This window comes from Anomalospiza imberbis, chromosome 7 (genome assembly GCF_031753505.1).
Source record: "Anomalospiza imberbis isolate Cuckoo-Finch-1a 21T00152 chromosome 7, ASM3175350v1, whole genome shotgun sequence".
In the NCBI taxonomy this organism is placed as follows: domain Eukaryota; kingdom Metazoa; phylum Chordata; class Aves; order Passeriformes; family Viduidae; genus Anomalospiza; species Anomalospiza imberbis.
Window position 1 is genome coordinate 36,463,106 of NC_089687.1, and position 19,622 is coordinate 36,482,727.

General features: G+C 58.5%; 2 protein-coding genes and 1 long non-coding RNA gene across 3 annotated transcripts; all 3 read right to left on the reverse strand.

The window, feature by feature from the left end:
• Positions 1-533: 533 nt before the first annotated feature.
• On the reverse strand, positions 534-1,422 carry LOC137477642 (uncharacterized). The gene is made up of 3 exons (XR_011001118.1): positions 1,219-1,422; positions 814-961; positions 534-611 (listed from the first exon to the last, which is right to left on the reverse strand). It is a non-coding gene; the product is annotated as an uncharacterized lncRNA (long non-coding RNA).
• Positions 1,423-14,676: 13,254 nt separating this feature from the next.
• LOC137477544 (engulfment and cell motility protein 3-like) lies at positions 14,677-15,780 on the reverse strand. The gene is made up of 4 exons (XM_068196768.1): positions 15,661-15,780; positions 15,252-15,428; positions 14,986-15,141; positions 14,677-14,826 (listed from the first exon to the last, which is right to left on the reverse strand). Exons 1-4 carry the CDS (start codon positions 15,778-15,780, stop codon positions 14,677-14,679), a joined length of 603 nt encoding a protein of 200 aa, XP_068052869.1.
• Positions 15,781-16,211: 431 nt separating this feature from the next.
• On the reverse strand, positions 16,212-17,655 carry LOC137477545 (maestro heat-like repeat-containing protein family member 7). Its single transcript, XM_068196770.1, has 5 exons — positions 17,644-17,655; positions 17,382-17,530; positions 16,977-17,124; positions 16,584-16,774; positions 16,212-16,501 (listed from the first exon to the last, which is right to left on the reverse strand). Exons 1-5 carry the CDS (start codon positions 17,653-17,655, stop codon positions 16,360-16,362), a joined length of 642 nt encoding a protein of 213 aa, XP_068052871.1. The 3' UTR covers positions 16,212-16,359.
• Positions 17,656-19,622: the final 1,967 nt, after the last annotated feature.

Below are 19,622 nucleotides of genomic sequence, written 5' to 3' on the forward strand. Positions count from 1 at the left end.
GCCCTTCCCCAGCATCCCTGGAGGGGGTGGAGGTGCTTTTAAAGGCAGCTACTTCTGGGCACCCCCCTCTCCCAGCCTTTTCCATTCTTCTTGGCCGTCCCTTCGTGACAAAGCCCTCTGGCCCATGACCACAGGGACTGTGAGGGGCACCCGGGCACAGGGCACAAATGCCGGGGGCAGTGGGGAGAAGGGGGTCTCACCTGGCCAGCAGACCCACAGCGTAGTGCTGGGTGTCAGCACACAGCATCATGTCCCAGCCACGCTTGCACTCCATAGCCATCACCACATGGTCACACCGCAGTCGGCTGAGGAGAGCCTTCATGGCCTGCACTGCAAACCTGTGTGCAGAACAAAGCCCAGGTCACACTGGGAGCACTGGTGCTGGCCACAAGGGCACGGGAAGGACAGGAGGACTGGGACCTGTTGGGCTTGCTGGGAAGGCCGTGTTCCTCCTGGCATGCTCTCCAGAAGTCATCAACTTCCTCTGGTGGCATCAGCTGTGTGGTGGTGACAACATGGAAGAGCAGTGCCACAAACAGGCGGGAGGAATAAAGGATCATCGCCTTGTGGCACTCAGGCACCTGGACAATCACCCAGATCACCAGAGTTGCCTGCAAGAGAAGCAGCCCCAGGCAGGGCTCAGTGCCGAGGTGTCCATGGGGCAGGGCCCAAGGGCAGAAGCAGGGGAGCAGCGGGCCTGGTGCCCCCTGAGCCTGCCCCTAGCCCAGGTTTCAGCCCAGCGCCTGAGGCGTGGAGAGGATGGAGAGCTGCTGGAGAGGCGACCTGGGGGTGAGCAAAGGCCCAGAAACTCACAGCCAGGGCAAAAACATCCTCGTTGTCCCCGTCAGAGGTGCACATTCTGGTCAGAGGCCAGTCCTCCATCACACAGAGCAGTGTTGGCAGCACTTTCTCCACTGCTGGTCCCGATGATCCTATGGTTCTCCACATCATTGCAGCAGCTCTGTGGGATCAGAGCTCTGTGTCAGGGGCATGTCGGTCACAGCACCATGCCCTGTGCAGCTGTGGGGGCCCAGGTGACAGAGCCCTGGAGCCCTGAAGGGCAGGGAAGGAGCACTGGCAGCAGGCTCAGGAAACAGAGGGGCCCGAGGGTCCTGGGCCTCTCTGCCTGTCTGGCAGACCCCACGGGACAGGCTGTGCAGGGCCACGGGCCCTAAAGGCTGCTGAGCCCTGAGCTCTCCAGGCTCGTGGGCCCTGTACCTGTCACACGTTGGGGCACAGCGCAGGAGGGTCAGCACCATGTCAGCAGGGTGTTCTTCAGCCAGCCTCACAAGGTCAATTTGCAGCCTGGCATCCACAGAGACGTGGGACACCAGCCTCTGGTGGATGTTCTTCACCTTGGCTGGTACCTGCAGGAGGCATGGGGGAGACTTGGAGCACTGTGCAAGGGAGCAACTTTCCCAGCTTTCCCCAAGAACAGCTTCCCTTCCCACCACACTGTGCTAGCCTCAAAGGCTGAGGGGCCTCAGAGACCATGGCTTGAGGGGACACACGATCCTGGCTGGCCTCCAGGTGTGGAGCCAGGCTGCTTACCAGCTGCTTGTGAGAAGAAACACAAGGTTCCTTGAAATAGTCGAAGATGAGTTCCTGACTCAGAGTGGGCGTGGTGCCAGTATTTGCAAGGCCCTGAGTCTCTGCAGTGCTGGCATTTGTGGTGGCCACGTCCTCAGTCACTGCCATGGCAGCCTTTGCCTTGTCCTCGTTCATTGCTGCCTCAGAGTCTGGGCTGGTGTCAGTATTTGTGATGCCCTGAGTCTCTTCATTGTCCCTGTTGGTGATGGCCACATCCTCAGTCTTTGATGAGTGAAGAGCCTTTGCCCAGGTTTCAGTCGCTGAGGCGTCAGAGTCTTCTGAGCGCTCAGCCGAACCTGGGCTGACATCAGGCTCTGCCTGGAGCTCGGTCAGCCCCGAGTCGGGCTCGGCCAGGCCCTCAGCTGCTGTGCTGCCAGTCCTTCTACGTCGAATGCGCAGGGACTTGCGGAACATCTGCAGGAGAACAAAGGACAGGGAAGCCAGGGATGTTCCATGGAGTGCTCCAAGCGTGGTGCTCGGCTGAGCGGGGACAGCAGGCCCAGCCCAGCTGGGGATGGCTGCTGGTACCTTCAGGGCTTTGCGGAAGCGGCCACGGGTGGGTTCCTGCTCTTGTGTCTGGTCCAGGGCTGCACCTGGCAAAGAGCGAGCACAGCCAGAGCTGAGAGGCTGCGGGAGAGGCTGGAGAGCACAGCCCAGCCCTGCGCTCCCCAGGCAGGGACAGCCCCAGGATGCCCCGAGGGATGGAGCACGGCCACTGCGGGGTGTCTGCCCAGCCCCTCTTCCATCCTGTCCATGGGCATGTCCCCAGGGGATGGGATAGGATGGGATGGGATGGGATGGGATGGGATGGGATGGGATGGGATGGGATGGGATGGGATGGGATGGGGTCAAGCCGGCCACAGGCATCAGCCCTGTGGCCCAGCTCTGCCACTCACCATCCTGCAGTGGCTGGAACTGCTCCAGTTCTTCATGCTGTTGTGCTGGGGCAGCTCCAGAGACTTCCTTTTTTTTCCCTCTGAACACTTTGAACACATTGAGAAATCTGTCTGCCATGCCCGAGTCTGACCTTGAGGGCACCTTGGAGGTAGATGGCAAGGTGAAGTTCTGAGTCCACAAGTCGTGTAGTTGTGCCTTGAAGGCACCTGAGACAGAGAAACCTCAGGAAGGCTGCAGGACAGCAAGTCCTGCACTCCGGTCTTGAGGGCTCCTGCCACAATGACAGGAGACTCCTCGTAAGGATTGTGGTCACCAATTTCCTCAGTCTGGCCTCGCGAGCACCTGCAAAAGAAAAGCCTCGGGAAGGCCACGGGCTGCCAAGTCCCGTAGTCCTGCCACGAGGTCACCTGTAGGAATAACGCCTCGGAAAAGCTCCGGGTCGGACACGAACGAGCGCGCTGTGCGGGGGCTCCTCACGGCACCGCTCTGTCCCGTCCTGTCCCGTCGCCTGCTCTGAGCACTGTGGCGTGCTCTTGTCACTGCCAGCTCCTATGTCACCACGTGTCACAAAGGACCCTTGGACAGCCAGTTCCCTTCCAATTCCACGGTGACCATGCTGCAGCGCGTCGCAAAGGGCCCTTGCACACACTGTCACCTGCCCTGGGGCCACCCCCAGCCCACCCAAAGTGGCCCAGGTTGGAAGGAATCCCTGGCCCCCACGTCTCAGACAGCCCAACAGGATCTTTAGGAATGGCTCAGACCATCAGCAAACCCTGCCCTGCTCTGCAAGCTCAGGGCAGCAGAAGGAGCCCCCAGGGCTGCCGACGCAGCCGCGCTGGGAAGGGCACGGGGCCTTCCACGGAAGCTGCCCCGGCCTCCTTGGGACACGTCCCGGCTGGTGGCCATCCTAAACCCGTGGGTGTGACAGGGACAAGGAACGTGTGGGCCAGGGCACGAACGCTGCTCTGAGCCCTGGGGCCTGGGGAGCGCTGACACCAGCAGGTGTGGCAGAGTCCCCGCCCAAGCAGACCTGCCACCCCCCGAGCCCTGGCAGCTCTGGTGCCCGTCTCCTGCCCCAGAGACCTGTGCCCCCGGGGGGCTTCTGTGCCAGAGGGAGCCAAAGCCCACGTGCTTTGGGGGCTGTGCTCCTCCCTGCAGGGGCTGTTGGCAGGAGCACCTGGAGCAACTGGTGGCAACACTTGGTCTCTGTCAGAAGCTCTTACTCCGTGCTGGAATTATTTTCTCATTGAAGTCATTTCCTGCAGCACAAAAACATGGTTGCAGTGAAAACACAGAAGAATCTGGCACTAAGGAATCCTGACTTCAGGGAAGCTTCACTTCCTATTGCTGAACTCATAAAGTTCCAAAATTTGCAAACTTCCCAAATTAATTGGGATGGCCTGAGAAGGTGAATGGTTTGGATGCTTGCTTCCATCTAAAAGCAGCTACTCATTTGCAATAACGTACTCCACTGAACGTCACTTTTGAAACATAGCACTATACCGAGGCAAAAAGGCCATTCTTTGGTGTGCAAATGGTTTTCAATGAAGGGGTGATAACAGCGTAATTCTCTTAAGGAATAAAAGCTCTCAAGGAATGAAAGTCCACTCAGTCTTACAAAAGTAGTCCAAACAAATGAGTAGATGGAAAAAGGGCTCATCCTCCCCCAGTAGAGATATCTAAGTGGCCAAGAAAGTACAGCTCTCCCATCTTGTTCCCTGCAGGAGAATCAGGGCCACAAAGAGATAAAGTCACAGATATTCCTTCTGGCCTCCACGGCTGCTCTTTACTTTGTCTGCCCCAATCAGCTCCCGAATGCCCGGCTTGGGCTTCTCAGCTTTTCGTCGGGGCCGGGGCTCGCCGCCGTTTCCGGGCGCTTTTGCTGTCGCGCTCCGGCGTGGGCTGATGGCTGCGCTTTGCCGTCGGCGCGAGGGAAGAAACAAAGAGGCAGGGAATTCGTCCAAATCCGTCCGCGTGGCGGCTGGATGCTTTATTGGCTGCGAGATCTGCGATGGAAAGGCTACAGCCGCTCCCAGCTTCGCACGGATGCAAATGGCCTCGAGCATGCCGAGGAGTGGGATCAAATAGGGAAGGGACAGGGCGGACGGGGAGCCCTCCCGCCCAATGGGTACAGACATCGCGGTGATGACGTGTACTACAGCGACCAATGGGAACACGGCAGGGGCGGACACGAGACTTTGGGGTGAGTGGGACCGCGAGAACGGGGAGACGGGCACGGAAACCACAGGAGTAGGGAAAAACCCGGGGGATGCACGAGGGTACAGAGAACTGGAAAACTAACAAAGGAAAAACCCATGTGAACCTAAACCTGGGATGCAACAATTCCCCGCTTTAAATAATATAAAAAAGACAGTTGTTTCTGTTGGGATTCTTTCGCAGTGGCCTCTTCTCTTAGCTTCTTCTGCTGCTGTGAGTGCTTTATAGATGGAAAGGGCGGGGGGATGGTACTGGAGCTGCTTTTTCCCTGGGTGTTTGGGGATAGGGGAACTGGGACAACAACTTTATTATAAACACGACCTGGAGACATACACGGTCTGAGGTAGATGTGGGAAAAGTGCTTTTTAGGGAGATGTTGAGTCTCTCCCTTTTCTGCGGCGCCTGCGATTGGATGCAACCCCTTGGTTGGTGGGATCATTGGTTGCATCTACTGGCACTGTATCACTCCGACTCACTGACTGTCCTGGTGTGTACGGTTTGACATGCCTCCTGGGGATCCACTTGACTCCTGAGGGCGTGGATACGCAGGCATATCCCCGTCCCCAAGTCAAGAGTGGGAATGGACCCTGGATTTCTTTAGAGTCTGGATCCCTCACTAATACTGGAGGCCTCTCCTCTGGCTGGAGCTCCTGATGTTGTTTGAAATGTCTCAGGGCTGGCGGTTCTTGCCTGTCAAAAGAGCATTTTAGGAAATTGATAGTAAACAAGGCCTTGCAGAGTCTCTCGTGCGGTGACAGCACTCGCACATCTCCCCGCTGTTTCCGGAGGACTTGTTTCAGTGTCTGGTGAGTCCTCTCTATTATGGCCTGGCCGGTGGGGGAGTGAGGAATCCCAGTATTATGCTGGACCCCCCATTCCTGCAGGAAGTTACTGAGCACCCTGGAAGTGTATGCTGGACCATTATCAGTTTTTATTGTGGCTGGGACCCCTAAAGTAGCAAAGGCGTGTATGAGGTGGTTTTTTACGTCTGTGGCTCTTTCTCCTATGTGGGCTGAGGCAAAAACTGCTCCCGAGAAGGTGTCCACGGTTACATGGACATTCTTGAGTTTCCCAAATTCGGGGACTTTGGTGACGTCCATCTGCCATACCTCACAACTGCGGAGACCTCTGGGATTCACACCTGCTCCCAGTGTTGGTAGAGCTGCCTCCTGACAGTTGGGGCATGAGGCCACAATTTCCCTGGCTTGGTCACGCCGCAGATGGAACTGGCGTACCAGACCTGGGGCATTTTGATGGAACTGCTGATGGCTGAGCCTGGCCTGCTCGACTATGTTTGGCCGGCCTCCCAGCTGTACTGGGGCTGCCAAGGCGTCTGCTCTGCGGTTCCCTTCGGCAATAAAGCCTGGGAGATCCATGTGTGACCTCACATGTACCACATAAAAGGGATGCTCACGGTTAGAAACCAGGTGTACTAATTCTGTGAGCAACCTGAAGATGACTTGATTTGGGACCTCTTTTACAATTGCATGTTCAGCTCTAGACACTGCTCCTGCCACATATGCCGAATCTGTGACTAGATTGAAAGGTTGATCGAAATTTTTAAAAGCCCTCACGACAGCATCCAACTCAGCTACTTGTGGGGAACCTTCCACTACCTTAACGTCTGATTCCCACAACTGAGTCACTGGGTCTTTCCAAGTCACTACTGACTTGTGGGACTTCCCTGACCCATCTGTGAACACTGTCAGTGCTTTGAGTGGCTTTTTGCTTTGCAATTCTCTCGGCAACAATTTGAATTCTGTATTGAACAGATGATGGCCAGGATGCCCAATTTGAATTTGGCCTGAGAAGCTGTCTAGAGCAAACTGCAAATTTTCATTTTGTCTGAGAAGGTGTTCAAAGGTCTCCTTGGTCATTTTCCCTGTGGATGTTTTGATGGGGAGGTGGATACATGTGAAGTCACAACCCGCTAGTACTTGCAGACGAGCCCTGGCCCGTATTATGAGCTGCGCCATCAGCTCTTGTGGCCTGGTGATACTTTTGGACTGTCTGTGGCCAAGGAACACCCACTCAATTATCAAGAGGGGGTCCTGTTGGCCCTTGTCCCACTGGAATATTATCCCGTATAAATGGGGTAACTCACCTAAGATGATGAAGCGGAAAGGCAGCCCTGGTTGACAGCGATGGGCTTGCCTACTTGCGATGGTGGTTTGGACCTTCTCGAGTGCGGCTCTGGCCTCCCGGGTCAGGACTCTTGGGGAACTTAAACCCTCATCCCCCTCCCTTTCTGCTAACAAGTCAAAAAGAGGGGCTAGTTCTCTCGTGGTGAGTCCCAGCCATGGCCTGATCCAATTTAGCGATCCGCACAAGCGCTGGATGTCATTCAGCGTCTTGGGGTTGTTACTTATCTGAATTTGTTGAGGCCTAATCGTTCGGTTATTAATTTCTAGGCCCAGGTACTTCCAGGGTGGCAGCAACTGTACCTTCTCTTTTTGTAGTTCGAATCCGGCCACCGACAAGGCCCTAACAGTGTCCTCCAGAGCTGCTTGTAGGACCTCGCTGTCAGGGGCACAAATCAGCACGTCATCCATGTAATGATAGAAAATACAGGATGTCCACTTGGCACGCATTGGGGACAGAACCCTGGCGACATACCACTGGCATATAGTGGGGGAACATTTTAGCCCCTGAGGTAGTACTGTCCAGTGGTAGCGCTTCATAGGGGCTTCCCTGGTGATGGAGGGTACAGAGAAGGCAAAACGGGGAGCATCATCCGGATGGAGCGGGATTTGAAAGAAGCAATCTTTAATGTCAATTACAGCTAAATTATAATTTTGGGGTAGCATAGATGGAGATGGCATACCCGGTTGGAGAGAGCCCAGGTTTTCTATGGCTTCATTAATTTTCCTTAGGTCATGGAGGAGTCGCCACCTGTCCTTCCCTGGCTTTTTTAATTACAAACACCGGAGAGTTCCAGGGGCTGTTAGTTTCGACTATATGTCCCTTTGCCAATTCCTCCTCCACTAGTTTTGTGAGCGCCTGTAGTTTTTGTTTACTCAGCGGCCACTGCTCCACCCAGACAGGCTTATCTGTGAGCCATGTTAATTTCTGTGTGGGGCGCTCCTCAGTGGCCACACCTAAAAATGTTGGGGGGCCGGAAATTCCAATTTGGCTCCCCACTGGGACATGGCGTCTCTCCCCCATAGTGTAAATTTACAATCGATCACGAACGGACGTACTGAGGCTAGCAGTCCATTCGGACCCTTAATTTGGATAATATTTTTTGATTGCTTTGCTGGCTGGGGCCCGCCTAGTCCTAAGACTGGCGTGGCCACATTTTGCAGCTCCCAGTGTGACGGCCACTTATGTGGTGGGATGACCGTCACATCTGCCCCTGTGTCCAACATCCCCTGAAGGTATGCAGAATGCCCCTCGCACTTGAGTTTACACCATACGAGGGGTTTTTCCTCTCCCAACTTCCCAGCATAAAAGACTGAGAGTTCCAGGTCATTACACAGAGCACGAGGAATAGGAATTGCCTGTGCAATAACCTGGCCCTTAGGCAGGAAGAGGGGGGGATGGACACAGCGTGCCACGAGATAGAAGATCCTCGGATTAAGGGTGGAAATTACCGGAGGAACCTCTATCTCCAGTGGGGTGCTTTTTGTGTCTCCGACCACGAGGTACCTGCAGTTCAGAAGGTCCTCCTTCCTCCTGGTTTCACAGCGGCAGATGTGTGATAGAAGCTCTGAATCTGCTATGAAGAAATGCCAGTCCTGGGAACGAAAGTGGACAGAATTGGTGAGTCGGAGCCGATAAGGCTCCCCGATGTCAGTAGTTGAGAGGCAGCCGCTTACAGATGGGACTAGATGGTGTATCGCAGCTCCTCTCGCGGCACTACGACTTGCCTCATTTTTGTCAGCACGCGAGGCAAGTGCGCGTTCCTTTCCTAGTTTTTTGGGATTGTGGGGCTCCCATCCCTCCTCCCTCCTCCCGCAGCCCTGGGTGGTATAGTCCTTAGAAGTGGGCAGCGATCCTGAAAATGTCCCTCCTGATGGCAGTGGAAGCACCGGCGTGTGGATGGAAGTCGTTTCGGAGCTGAGTTCCTTGGAGGAGCAACAGCAGATGCGACCAGCTTGTCTTTAGGTCTCTTTGGGGCTTCCTCCTCTATCAGGTGTGATTTCAGGGTGCACTCCTCGATGATCTGGTCGAGGCTCGGCGCTGGTGAGGCCGGCAGCGACAGGATGATTCTTTTGCACATGGTGTTGGCGTTCATGTGCACCACTTCTAGGACTAGTCCGTCTCGGTGTTCAGGTCTCTCCACCCGTCTCTCGACTGCCGCCCGGACCCGGTCTACGAAATCTACAAAAGGCTCTGCGACACCTTGTTTAATCGCTGTATAGGGAACCATCGGGTCCTTGGTGGGCATGCCCAGGAACGCACGCTCTGCTGCACCCCTGGACATGTCCAGCACGGCCGTTGGAATTCCCCGAGCTTGAAGTTGCCCTTCACTCCATTCTCCTTCACCCACAAGATGGTCCAAAGTGATCGGTTCTTCCGCGAAATCCAGGCTGTAAGGCCCTTCTAGGATTTCGGGAAGCAGGTCTGCTGCCAGTTTCTTCCACCTCCTCTCCCACAGGCTGTATTCTGATGGGAGAAGCAGGCAGCTAAACAGACACTTAAGGTCTGCTGGCACTACGGTTCTAGACGTTAAAGTCGCTTTTAAAATGCCTTTAAAAAAGGGGCTTTTTTGTCCAAAATCGCGTGATGTTTTGCAGACCTCTTTTATGGATTCATAGGGAAGGGGTGTCCATGTAGGGTTTTCCCCTCCCCTGGCGTAGGAGGCTGGAGTGCGGAGCGACTGCTCGACTTCATAGATTGGGCCCCGTCCCCTCCCCTCTCCCCTACTCCCCCCTCCCCCCCTGGGTATCCGAGGAGCGGGAGGACGTGGGGGCGCGGTACGTGGGACAGGGCAGGGAGAATCTTCTCCCTGGGACAGCGGGGCGGAGGTGACAGAGCCCTCCCTGTTGGGGGAGGGTGGGGCTGATGTTGCGGCAGGCAGGACATGGAAGAAGGGAACGCCCACGCGAGGGGGAACAGGGGGAGGGGTGGCAACCCGATGCCTGGAGTGGGCGGTGCCCACACCCACAGGGAAACAGGAAGGGGTGGGGTCAAAGGTGGGGATACAGGGAACAAAGGGGACAAAGGGATTATGGGAAGAAGAAACCTCTCCACGTGGCCGCCCTCCATCTTGGGAAGACAGAGGCCCTAGCCACGTGGCTGCAGCTTCCTCAGGGGAACAAAGAAAGGGATTCAGAGGAGCAGAGCAGCGCGGGGTAGCGCCAGAACTAGGATTTCTAACTGGGAAAAAGGGATTGGAAAAGGGGTTTGGGGTTAGTTCCTCAGCAGAGTAGCTAATTCCACCAAGGCAGGGGTGCCGGGACGGCTCGGGGGAGCCAGGAGCACGGTCCACGTCTGTGGAGCTGCCCTGCGCCTCAGAGCGGCGGAGTACTCCCCTCTGCCTACCCGGTTTAGGGGAAAAAGGGGTAGGAGAGGATGGGGAAATGGATTCAAGGGAAACAACAGTTCTGCCCGATGGCTCTTTCCTTTCCTCGGCCGCTTCTCGCGCGGACCCTGCTTTTACAACCTCCGAGATCAGCAAATGGAGCTTTGGGAAACAATCTTTCACAGAGGGTTCCTTGTCCATTCCCTCTACTAACCTGGCTCCTACTTGCTCCCAGAACTCTGTTCTGTGAGCATCCTCCGCGGTTACACGTGGAAAGGAAAAGCAGAGCCATCGTACAAACTGCTTGACTGAATTTTTGGGGTAGGGATGTTTTACCGATAAAATCCCCTTAATTTGGGTATAGAATTCCCTTTGTTGGGCAGATAGCGTGGTCCCCATGCTATTTCTACCCAAAGCCTCACCCCTGGTGCAGAAAAGGCGAAAGAAAAAATCAAAAAACGCAAAAGACCCCGGCGGCCCGCCGCACACGCTGCGCGCTGCGTGATCCGTACCCCCGGAAACGCGGCAGAGCCCACCCACGTGAAGTATCAGCCGGGTACACCCCGCGGCTAATCACTCACCAAACCGGAATCTTCGCAAATAAAAGCTGCTACCAGGGTCTTCTTTCCCGGGAAGCGTCCGTTCTTCGGCTGTCCGTAGCCGTGAATGGTTGCGCTTCCAGTCCCACGCGGGAAAACACAGCGTGTTTTCCTGTGGGTGGCGGAGACGTCACTGACTTACTTCGGGGGGGCACTTGCTCCCGTTTTCAGTCCGGCACAGAGCACTTTTCCGTCGTGGACCGCGACCCTGCGGTGGCGGCGGCGGTTTTCTGCGCGGATCGCGCTCACTCGTCTCGGCAGCGGCGCTTGCTGGTCGGCGGCGCGGCTTCGCGGCGGCGGCGCTCTCTCTGCGCGGCTCCCGGGTGCTCTGTGGTGACTCTCTGCCTGCTCCGCAGCCTTGCGCTGGCCGTGGCCCGGACGTTGGGCGTCACTCGCGGCTGCTCTTTACTTTGTCTGCCCCGATCAGCTCCCGAATGCCCGGCTTGGGCTTCTCAGCTTTTCGTCAGGGCCGGGGCTCGCCGCAGTTTCCGGGCGCTTTTGCTGTCGCACTCCGGCGTGGGCTGATGGCTGCGCTTTGCCGTCGGCGCGAGGGAAGAAACAAAGAGGCAGGGAATTCGTCCAAATCCGTCCGCGTGGCGGCTGGATGCTTTATTGGCTGCGAGAGCTGCGATGGAAAGGCTACAGTCGCTCCCAGCTTCGCACGGACGCAAATGGCCTCGAGCATGCCGAGGAGTGGGATCAAATAGGGAAGGGACAGGGCGGACGGGGAGCCCTCCTGCCCAATGGGTACAGACATCGCGGTGATGACGTGTACTACAGCGACCAATGGGAACACGGCAGGGGCGGACACGGGGCTTTGGGGTGAGTGGGACCGCGAGAACGGGGAGACGGGCACGGAAACCACAGGAGTAGGGAAAAACCCGGGGGATGCACGAGGGTACAGAGAACTGGAAAACTAACAAAGGAAAAACCCATGTGAACCTAAACCTGGGATGCAACAGGCCTCCACAAGCAAAGCTGTGCCAAACCACAGACGCTGCCTTCAAACGGACTCCAATTCCAGCCTAGACCTCTCACCTTCCAGACAGCTCCTTCCCCAACACGTCCCCCAGCACCAACCCCCCGCAAACACCCGCAGAGAAGCCCTCAACAGCCCGCCAGGACCCCCAGCTGTCCCCGTCCCTCCGCAGAGCGTTCCCACCCTCCAGCAGACCCCCTGGTTCCCTGCACGTGCCGTGGGATGGCACTCGGGAGGATCTGCTCCAAGGCCTTCCCTGGCAGCAAGCTCAGGCTGCCAGGCCTATGGATCCTGGCTCATCCTTCCCACCGAGCCTTCCTGTGCACGGCTGTTCCATTGGCACATCTGCGCTCAGCTCGGACTTCTCCACTCAGCCGGGGCTGCTGGTAAAGGATCGAGAGCAGCCTGGCAAGCTCTTTCTCCAGCTCCTTCTGTACTCTTGGGGCAGGTGGAACATTCCACAGGAAAGCAACTGGTGCCACAAGGAGTGGGCAGCATCAGGCAGCTCTGGGGAGGCCCCTCAGGACTGCTGTACCCTGAGGGAACACTGTTGGCCATCCCCTGTGTGTATCTGCAAAAGCTTAAAATCAGCTGCCTCAGCTGCCAGGGCCTCTCTTGGCCAGCATCCTGACGTGGATGCAGGACTGCTGCGAGGCACTGCCGGGACCCAGCGGGACAGGACCGGCTGTCTCGTGTCCACGTAGCACCCCTCACGCAGCCAGGGCCATCCCGAAAGCAGACAGACGCTCCCGTGTCAGCGGAGAGGAGCAAGGAGCACTGGGCTCCTCTCAGGGTATCTCAGCATGGGGCTTCAGTGGGAGGGGCAGGCAGGCCACCCACATTCAGGGCATGCCCTGCATCAAACGGACGCGCATTTTGGCCTTTTCTTCCCTCCACCCCAGAACCAGGCCTGATATCTCCTCCTCTGGAGTGGAGATTTCCCAGTTGTGTCGTCATCTCACACTTGGCCAGTGCGTGAGATGAGCTGCAAGGGCTTGTGATACCGCCTCCATGCCAAGCACAGCTCCATTGTGTATTTTTCCTCTTTCACAGGTTAACTTCCCCATCCACTGACCAATCCATCGTTTCTTTTAAGGATCAAATTCCCATCAATTACACAGTAAGGTTTCCTTCACTGTCTGTCCTTCGTTATCTTTTTGATGTGCACAACAGCAGACCAACTATGGCAGGGCCTTAGACCCGACTTCGGTCCCTGACACACAGGCTCCTTGTCCCACTGCTGGCCCTCAGTGTGCTCAGCAAGATCTGCAGCTGCACAGTGTTGTGGAACTGCACCTTCAGCACAGGCACCTTTCCAGCCTGATCCGCCCTCGTTCCTCTGCGTGTGGGCACAAAACACGGCGTGGAAGAGAACGGCAGCAGGGGCCTGTGTGTCCCGGGGCTCGGGATTTGCGTCGCTTCAGCTCCACAGAGATGGAGGCAAAGTGAAGAAGCCAAACTGTTTATTAAGGGAAAATGAAACAAAGGGATGAGCTGGGAGGGAAAAACAGGGAATGGGCAGGGTCTGAGGGCTTGGCTTATGGAGCTGTCCAAAGGAAGAGTGGAAGGAAAAGACAGGAATGGGCATGATCTGAGGGCTGGTGAGATGGAGCTGTCAAAATGGAGGGAGAACGGAGGGGGAAAAGTGGATGGACAGTGTGTGAGGGCTGGAGGGAGGGAGCTATCTACAGGCAGGGAGAGGGCTGAAGCCATGCGAGCTTCCCACAGGCTCAGCTGTATCAATCATCAGCTGTGCCTGGAGCCCCAGTGGCAGTGGGAGGTGGTGTCCTCTTCAGTGTCTCCTGGTGCTGCTCTTGGGACACTGCTTCACCGGATCCAGAAAACAAGCCTATCTCTTCAGCTTCTAGGCCTATTTGGGCTTGAATGTCAATGTCAGAGCAGGATGGGGTGGTAACTTTCTTTGGGGATGGAAGGCCTGGAACAGAGAGCAAGAGAGCCATGGTCAGAGCCTGGATCTGCAGTGACCTGAGGAGACCGTTCTGCCACGGCCACCTCCCCCAACAATTGCCAAGGCCAAGAGAGAGGTGTTGGCAACAGGATCAGCAGCAAGCTGCTGGCCACAAATTCCACCCATGTCCCTGAAATCCCTGTGTGCTCTGCCCACGCCACCTCTCCTCCACACAGGGAGTGAAAGCCGCCAGAGCTGGGGCAGAAATTCCCACTCCCTGCCCAAGCAATGCAGCTCTCCCCCCGCCAGCCCCCGCTGACAGCCCGCTGCCCTCACTCACCCTGACTGAGGGCGTGCAGCTCTGCCTGCTGCCCCCTCATCATGCGAACGGCGGCCATCTCTGAGAACAAAGAGTTCATCTTGGCCCCAGCGGCACAGCTCCCTGCCAGCGGCGCTGCCAGCCCTGTGGCCACACGCCCTGGTGGCCCGGCAGGGCTCAGCCCGGGCCCTTGCCGCACGCTGCCGCCCCAGGGCACGGCTGCCGGAGGGCGGCAGCAGCGCCGAGGCCAGGCGGGGCTCCACGGCGCCGGGCCCGGATGGCGCTGCCGGGGCAGCAGCCGGGGCTGGGGCCGAGCTGCGGCGGGGCGGGGAGGGAGCCCGGGCTCGTGGCTCACCCATGAACCTGACGGCCGCCTCTCGCAGGGGCTCCTGTGGGCTCTGCAGGTAGGGCAGGGCCCGGCGCAGGTGCTCGGCCGCTCGGCTCCTGTCCTCTTCCAGCTGCAGAGAGCGGCAGGAGGGAAGGGTTGGCGCGGGCTCGGCCCCTGGGCCGGGCGCTCCCTGCGCCCTGCCCCGGCCTCCCCTGCCCGCACAGCCCCGAGGCCCGGCCAGCAGCCGCTGGCACCGGGCTCTGGAGGGGGCAGAGGGCCGGCTGCTGCCCGGGGAGCCGCGGGGCCGCTCCATCGGCACCGGGCTGGGCCCACGGGAGCCTGGAGAAGAGCCCACACACCGAGCACCGCGCTCAGGGGGCTTCTCCCGGCTGAGCCTGGGGCTTCCAGGCCATCCTTACCAGGCACTCGGCAAACTTTGACAGCTGCTCCTTCTTCACCAGCTGCTTGAGCTTCCTCCTCCTCAGGAACTCGGCCACACGAAGCAGCGTTTCCCGAGAAGCCTGGAGAGCAGCAGAGAGCCAGAGATGGCCCCACAGCCCAGGGCACAGGACCCGTGTTCCTGTGCCAAGACCTGGAGGAGGCTGCAGCCCGCCAGGCGCCAGGGCAGGAGGCAGCCGAGCTCCCTCCCAGGGATCCACCAGCATGGCACCAAGCCTCACCTTTGCAATGCGCTGGTTCTCATCGTGGCAGTAGAAAAAGAGTGGGAGCAGGCTTTGGCTCAGAATCTCCTCAAGGGCCTTTTTCCCCTCATCCACTACCAGGTCCATCACCCTGAAGAAGAGCTCAAGGGAGAGCACCTGCACATAGCTGTTGTCCTGGAGGAAAGGAAGAGGGCGAAGCCTTAAGACCACTTTCTCCAGGCTCACCTGGGTACAAGGTTTCTGGGCAGCAGCCAGTGCCTGCAGCTGGGGACACAGAGCCTTACACGGTCAAAGAGCAGCAGGAGCGCCTCAGCCAGCTTTGGGGCAGTGGTGCTGGATACCAGGATGTCTTTGTGCTGGAGCACGTTCGTGAACACACAGAGGCTTGTGCTGACCACCTCTCCATCTGCATCACCCAGCAGCTCCAGAAGGCGCTGAGACAGACCGCACATCCTTCTGGCCTGTGTGGAACACAAGGCTGGGCTGGGAAGCCGTGGACGGCTGCACGGCCAACACCGCCCTGGCACTGCCACCCCACCCTGCTGCTGCAGGGCCCACGGGCCAAAGGCCTGTCCCAAAGCACTGGGGCAGGTGAGGCAGGAGAGCTGGCAGCAGCTGCCTCAGCTCCTGAAGCCCTGCCAGCCCAAGGGGCTGCTTTGCCCAGCGCAACTTCAGCCGCTGCCCCCTTCTCACCATCGAGGGATCCTTGCTGAGCACCACGAGGCCTCTGAGCACCAGGCGACGCCGCTGCCTGCACTCGTTCTGCAGGTGCCTTGACATGATCTCCAGTACGCTATCACCACATTTAGACATGTCCAGGCAATGCAGGACCTGAAAGGCACGGGGCAGTGACAGGGGACCCGGCCGGCAGGAGCCCAGAACCGCACAGGGCTGGGCCCAGGCAGCAGCACAGGGCGTGGGCACCGTCCTGGCCGCTGTGGCTACGAGAGGGCAGAGAGCTGGGAGGCAGCTCAGCGAGGCAGCGCTGGCCTTCAAGCTCACCTCCACAAGGAATGCCAGGAAGGGCAGATCCCAGCGTGGCTCCTCCCTGCTCAGTGGCTGGAGCAGGCGGAATGCAATGTGGCAACAGAAGGGGACCAAGACATTGCACATCTCCCTGGCAGGGGGGAAAAAAGGCACCAAGGCCCTGAGGTGGGGGGGCCAAACATCTCCCAGGACTGACTCACAGAGGTCCAGCCCTTCCCCAGCATCCCTGGAGGGGGTGGAGGTGCTTTTAAAGGCAGCTACTTCTGGGCACCCCCCTCTCCCAGCCTTTTCCATTCTTCTTGGCCGTCCCTTCGTGACAAAGCCCTCTGGCCCATGACCACAGGGACTGTGAGGGGCACCCGGGCACAGGGCACAAATGCCGGGGGCAGTGGGGAGAAGGGGGTCTCACCTGGCCAGCAGACCCACGGCATAGTGCTGGGTGTCAGCACACAGCATCATGTCCCAGCCACGCTTGCACTCCATAGCCATCACCACATGGTCACACCGCAGTCGGCTGAGGAGAGCCTTCATGGCCTGCACTGCAAACCTGTGTGCAGAACAAAGCCCAGGTCACACTGGGAGCACTGGTGCTGGCCACAAGGGCACGGGAAGGACAGGAGGACTGGGACCTGTTGGGCTTGCTGGGAAGGCGGTGTTCCTCCTGGCATGCTCTCCAGAAGTTATCAACTTCCTCTGGTGGCATCAGCTGTGTGGTGGCGACAACATGGAAGAGCAGAGCCACAAACAGGCGGGAGGAATAAAGGATCATCGCCTTGTGGCACTCAGGCACCTGGACAATCACCCAGATCACCAGAGTTGCCTGCAAGAGAAGCAGCCCCAGGCAGGGCTCAGTGTCGAGGTGTCCATGGGGCAGGGCCCAAGGGCAGACGCAGGGGAGCAGCGGGCCTGGTGCCCCCTGAGCCTGCCCCTAGCCCAGGTTTCAGCCCAGCGCCTGAGGCGTGGAGAGGATGGAGAGCTGCTGGAGAGGTGACCTGGGGGTGAGCAAAGGCCCAGAAACTCACAGCCAGGGCAAAAACATCCTCGTTGTCCCCGTCAGAGGTGCACATTCTGGTCAGAGGCCAGTCCTCCATCACACAGAGCAGTGTTGGCAGCACTTTCTCCACTGCTGGTCCCGATGATCCTATGGTTCTCCACATCATTGCAGCAGCTCTGTGGGATCAGAGCTCTGTGTCAGGGGCATGTCGGTCACAGCACCATGCCCTGTGCAGCTGTGGGGGCCCAGGTGACAGAGCCCTGGAGCCCTGAAGGGCAGGGAAGGAGCACTGGCAGCAGGCTCAGGAAACAGAGGGGCCCGAGGGTCCTGGGCCTCTCTGCCTGTCTGGCAGACCCCACGGGACAGACTGTGCAGGGCCACGGGCCCTAAAGGCTGCTGAGCCCTGAGCTCTCCAGGCTCGTGGGCCCCGTACCTGTCACACGTTGGGGCACAGCGCAGGAGGGTCAGCACCACGTCAGCAGGGTGTTCTTCAGCCAGCCTCAGAATGTTAATTTGCAGCCTGGCATCCACAGAGACGTGGGACACCAGCCTCTGGTGGATGTTCTTCACCTTGGCTGGTACCTGCAGGAGGCATGGGGGAGACGGAGCACTGTGCAAGGGAGCAACTTTCCCAGCTTCCCCCAAGAACAGCTTCCCTTCCCACCACACTGTGCTAGCCTCAAAGGCTGAGGGGCCTCAGAGACCATGGCTTGAGGGGACACACGATCCTGGCTGGCCTCCAGGTGTGGAGCCAGGCTGCTTACCAGCTGCTTGTGAGAAGAAACACAAGGTTCCTTGAAATAGTCGAAGATGAGTTCCTGACTCAGAGTGGGCGTGGTGCCAGTATTTGCAAGGCCCTGAGTCTCTGCAGTGCTGGCATTTGTGGTGGCCACGTCCTCAGTCACTGCCATGGCAGCCTTTGCCTTGTCCTCGTTCATTGCTGCCTCAGAGTCTGGGCTGGTGTCAGTATTTGTGATGCCCTGAGTCTCTTCATTGTCCCTGTTGGTGATGGCTACATCCTCAGTCTTTGATGAGTGAAGAGCCTTTGCCCAGGTTTCAGTCGCTGAGACGTCAGAGTCTTCTGAGCGCTCAGCCGAACCTGGGCTGACATCAGGCTCTGCCTGGAGCTCGGTCAGCCCCGAGTCGGGCTCGGCCGGGCCCTCAGCTGCTGTGCTGCCAGTCCTTCTACGTCGAATGCGCAGGGACTTGCGGAACATCTGCAGGAGAACAAAGGACAGGGAAGCCAGGGATGTTCCATGGAGTGCTCCAAGCGTGGTGCTCGGCTGAGCGGGGACAGCAGGCCCAGCCCAGCTGGGGATGGCTGCTGGTACCTTCAGGGCTTTGCGGAAGCGGCCACGGGTGGGTTCCTGCTCTTGTGTCTGGTCCAGGGCTGCACCTGGCAAAGAGCGAGCACAGCCAGAGCTGAGAGGCTGCGGGAGAGGCTGGAGAGCACAGCCCAGCCCTGCGCTCCCCAGGCAGGGACAGCCCCGGGATGCCCCAGGGGATGGAGCACGGCCACTGCGGGGTGTCTGCCCGGCCCCTCTTCCATCCTGTCCATGGGCATGTCCCCAGGGGATGGGATGGGATGGGATGGGATGGGATGGGATGGGATGGGATGGGACGGGGTCAGCTCTGCCACTCACCATCCTGCAGTGGCTGGAACTGCTCCAGTTCTTCATGCTGTTGTGCTGGGGCAGCTCCAGAGACTTCCTTTTTTTTCCCTCTGAACACTTTGAACACATTGAGAAATCTGTCTGCCATGCCCGAGTCTGACCTTGAGGGCACCTTGGAGGTAGATGGCAAGGTGAAGTTCTGAGTCCACAAGTCGTGTAGTTGTGCCTTGAAGGCACCTGAGACAGAGAAACCTCAGGAAGGCTGCAGGACAGCAAGTCCTGCACTCCGGTCTTGAGGGCTCCTGCCACAATGACAGGAGACTCCTCGTAAGGATTGTGGTCACCAATTTCCTCAGTCTGGCCTCGCGAGCACCTGCAAAAGAAAAGCCTCGGGAAGGCCACGGGCTGCCAAGTCCCGTAGTCCTGCCACGAGGTCACCTGTAGGAATAACGCCTCGGAAAAGCTCCGGGTCGGACACGAACGAGCGCGCTGTGCGGGGGCTCCTCACGGCACCGCTCTGTCCCGTCCTGTCCCGTCGCCTGCTCTGAGCACTGTGGCGTGCTCTTGTCACTGCCAGCTCCTATGTCACCACGTGTCACAAAGGACCCTTGGACAGCCAGTTCCCTTCCAATTCCACGGTGACCATGCTGCAGCGTGTCACAATGGGCCCTTGGAAACACTGTCACCTGCCCTGGGGCTGCCCCCAGCCCACCCAAAGTGGCCCAGGTTGGAAGGAATCCCTGGCCCCCACGTCTCAGACAGCCCAACAGGATCTTTAGGAATGGCTCAGACCATCAGCAAACCCTGCCCTGCTCGGCAGGCTCAGGGCAGCAGAAGGAGCCCCCAGGGCTGCCGACGCAGCCGCGCTGGGAAGGGCACGGGGCCTTCCACGGAAGCTGCCCCGGCCTCCTTGGGACACGTCCCGGCTGGTGGCCATCCTAAACCCGTGGGTGTGACAGGGACAAGGAACGTGTGGGCCAGGGCACGAACTGGGCTGCTCTGAGCCCTGGGGCCTGGGGAGCGCTGACACCAGCAGGTGTGGCAGAGTCCCCGCCCAAGCA

Coding starts and splice junctions, on each gene's coding strand:
- LOC137477544 (XM_068196768.1), bottom strand. CDS start 15,780: ATGTCTAAATGTGGTGATAGCGTACTGGAGATCATGTCAAGGCACCTG. Junction 15,142..15,251: donor TCCTGCTGCTCTTTGACCGT/GTAAGGCTCTGT, acceptor CCTTTCCTCCAG/GACAACAGCTATGTGCAGGT. Junction 14,827..14,985: donor AGAACCAGCGCATTGCAAAG/GTGAGGCTTGGT, acceptor GCTGCTCTCCAG/GCTTCTCGGGAAACGCTGCT.
- LOC137477545 (XM_068196770.1), bottom strand. Junction 16,775..16,976: donor AGGATGTTTTTGCCCTGGCT/GTGAGTTTCTGG, acceptor CTTCTCTTGCAG/GCAACTCTGGTGATCTGGGT. Junction 16,502..16,583: donor CTTCCCAGCAAGCCCAACAG/GTCCCAGTCCTC, acceptor TTCTGCACACAG/GTTTGCAGTGCAGGCCATGA.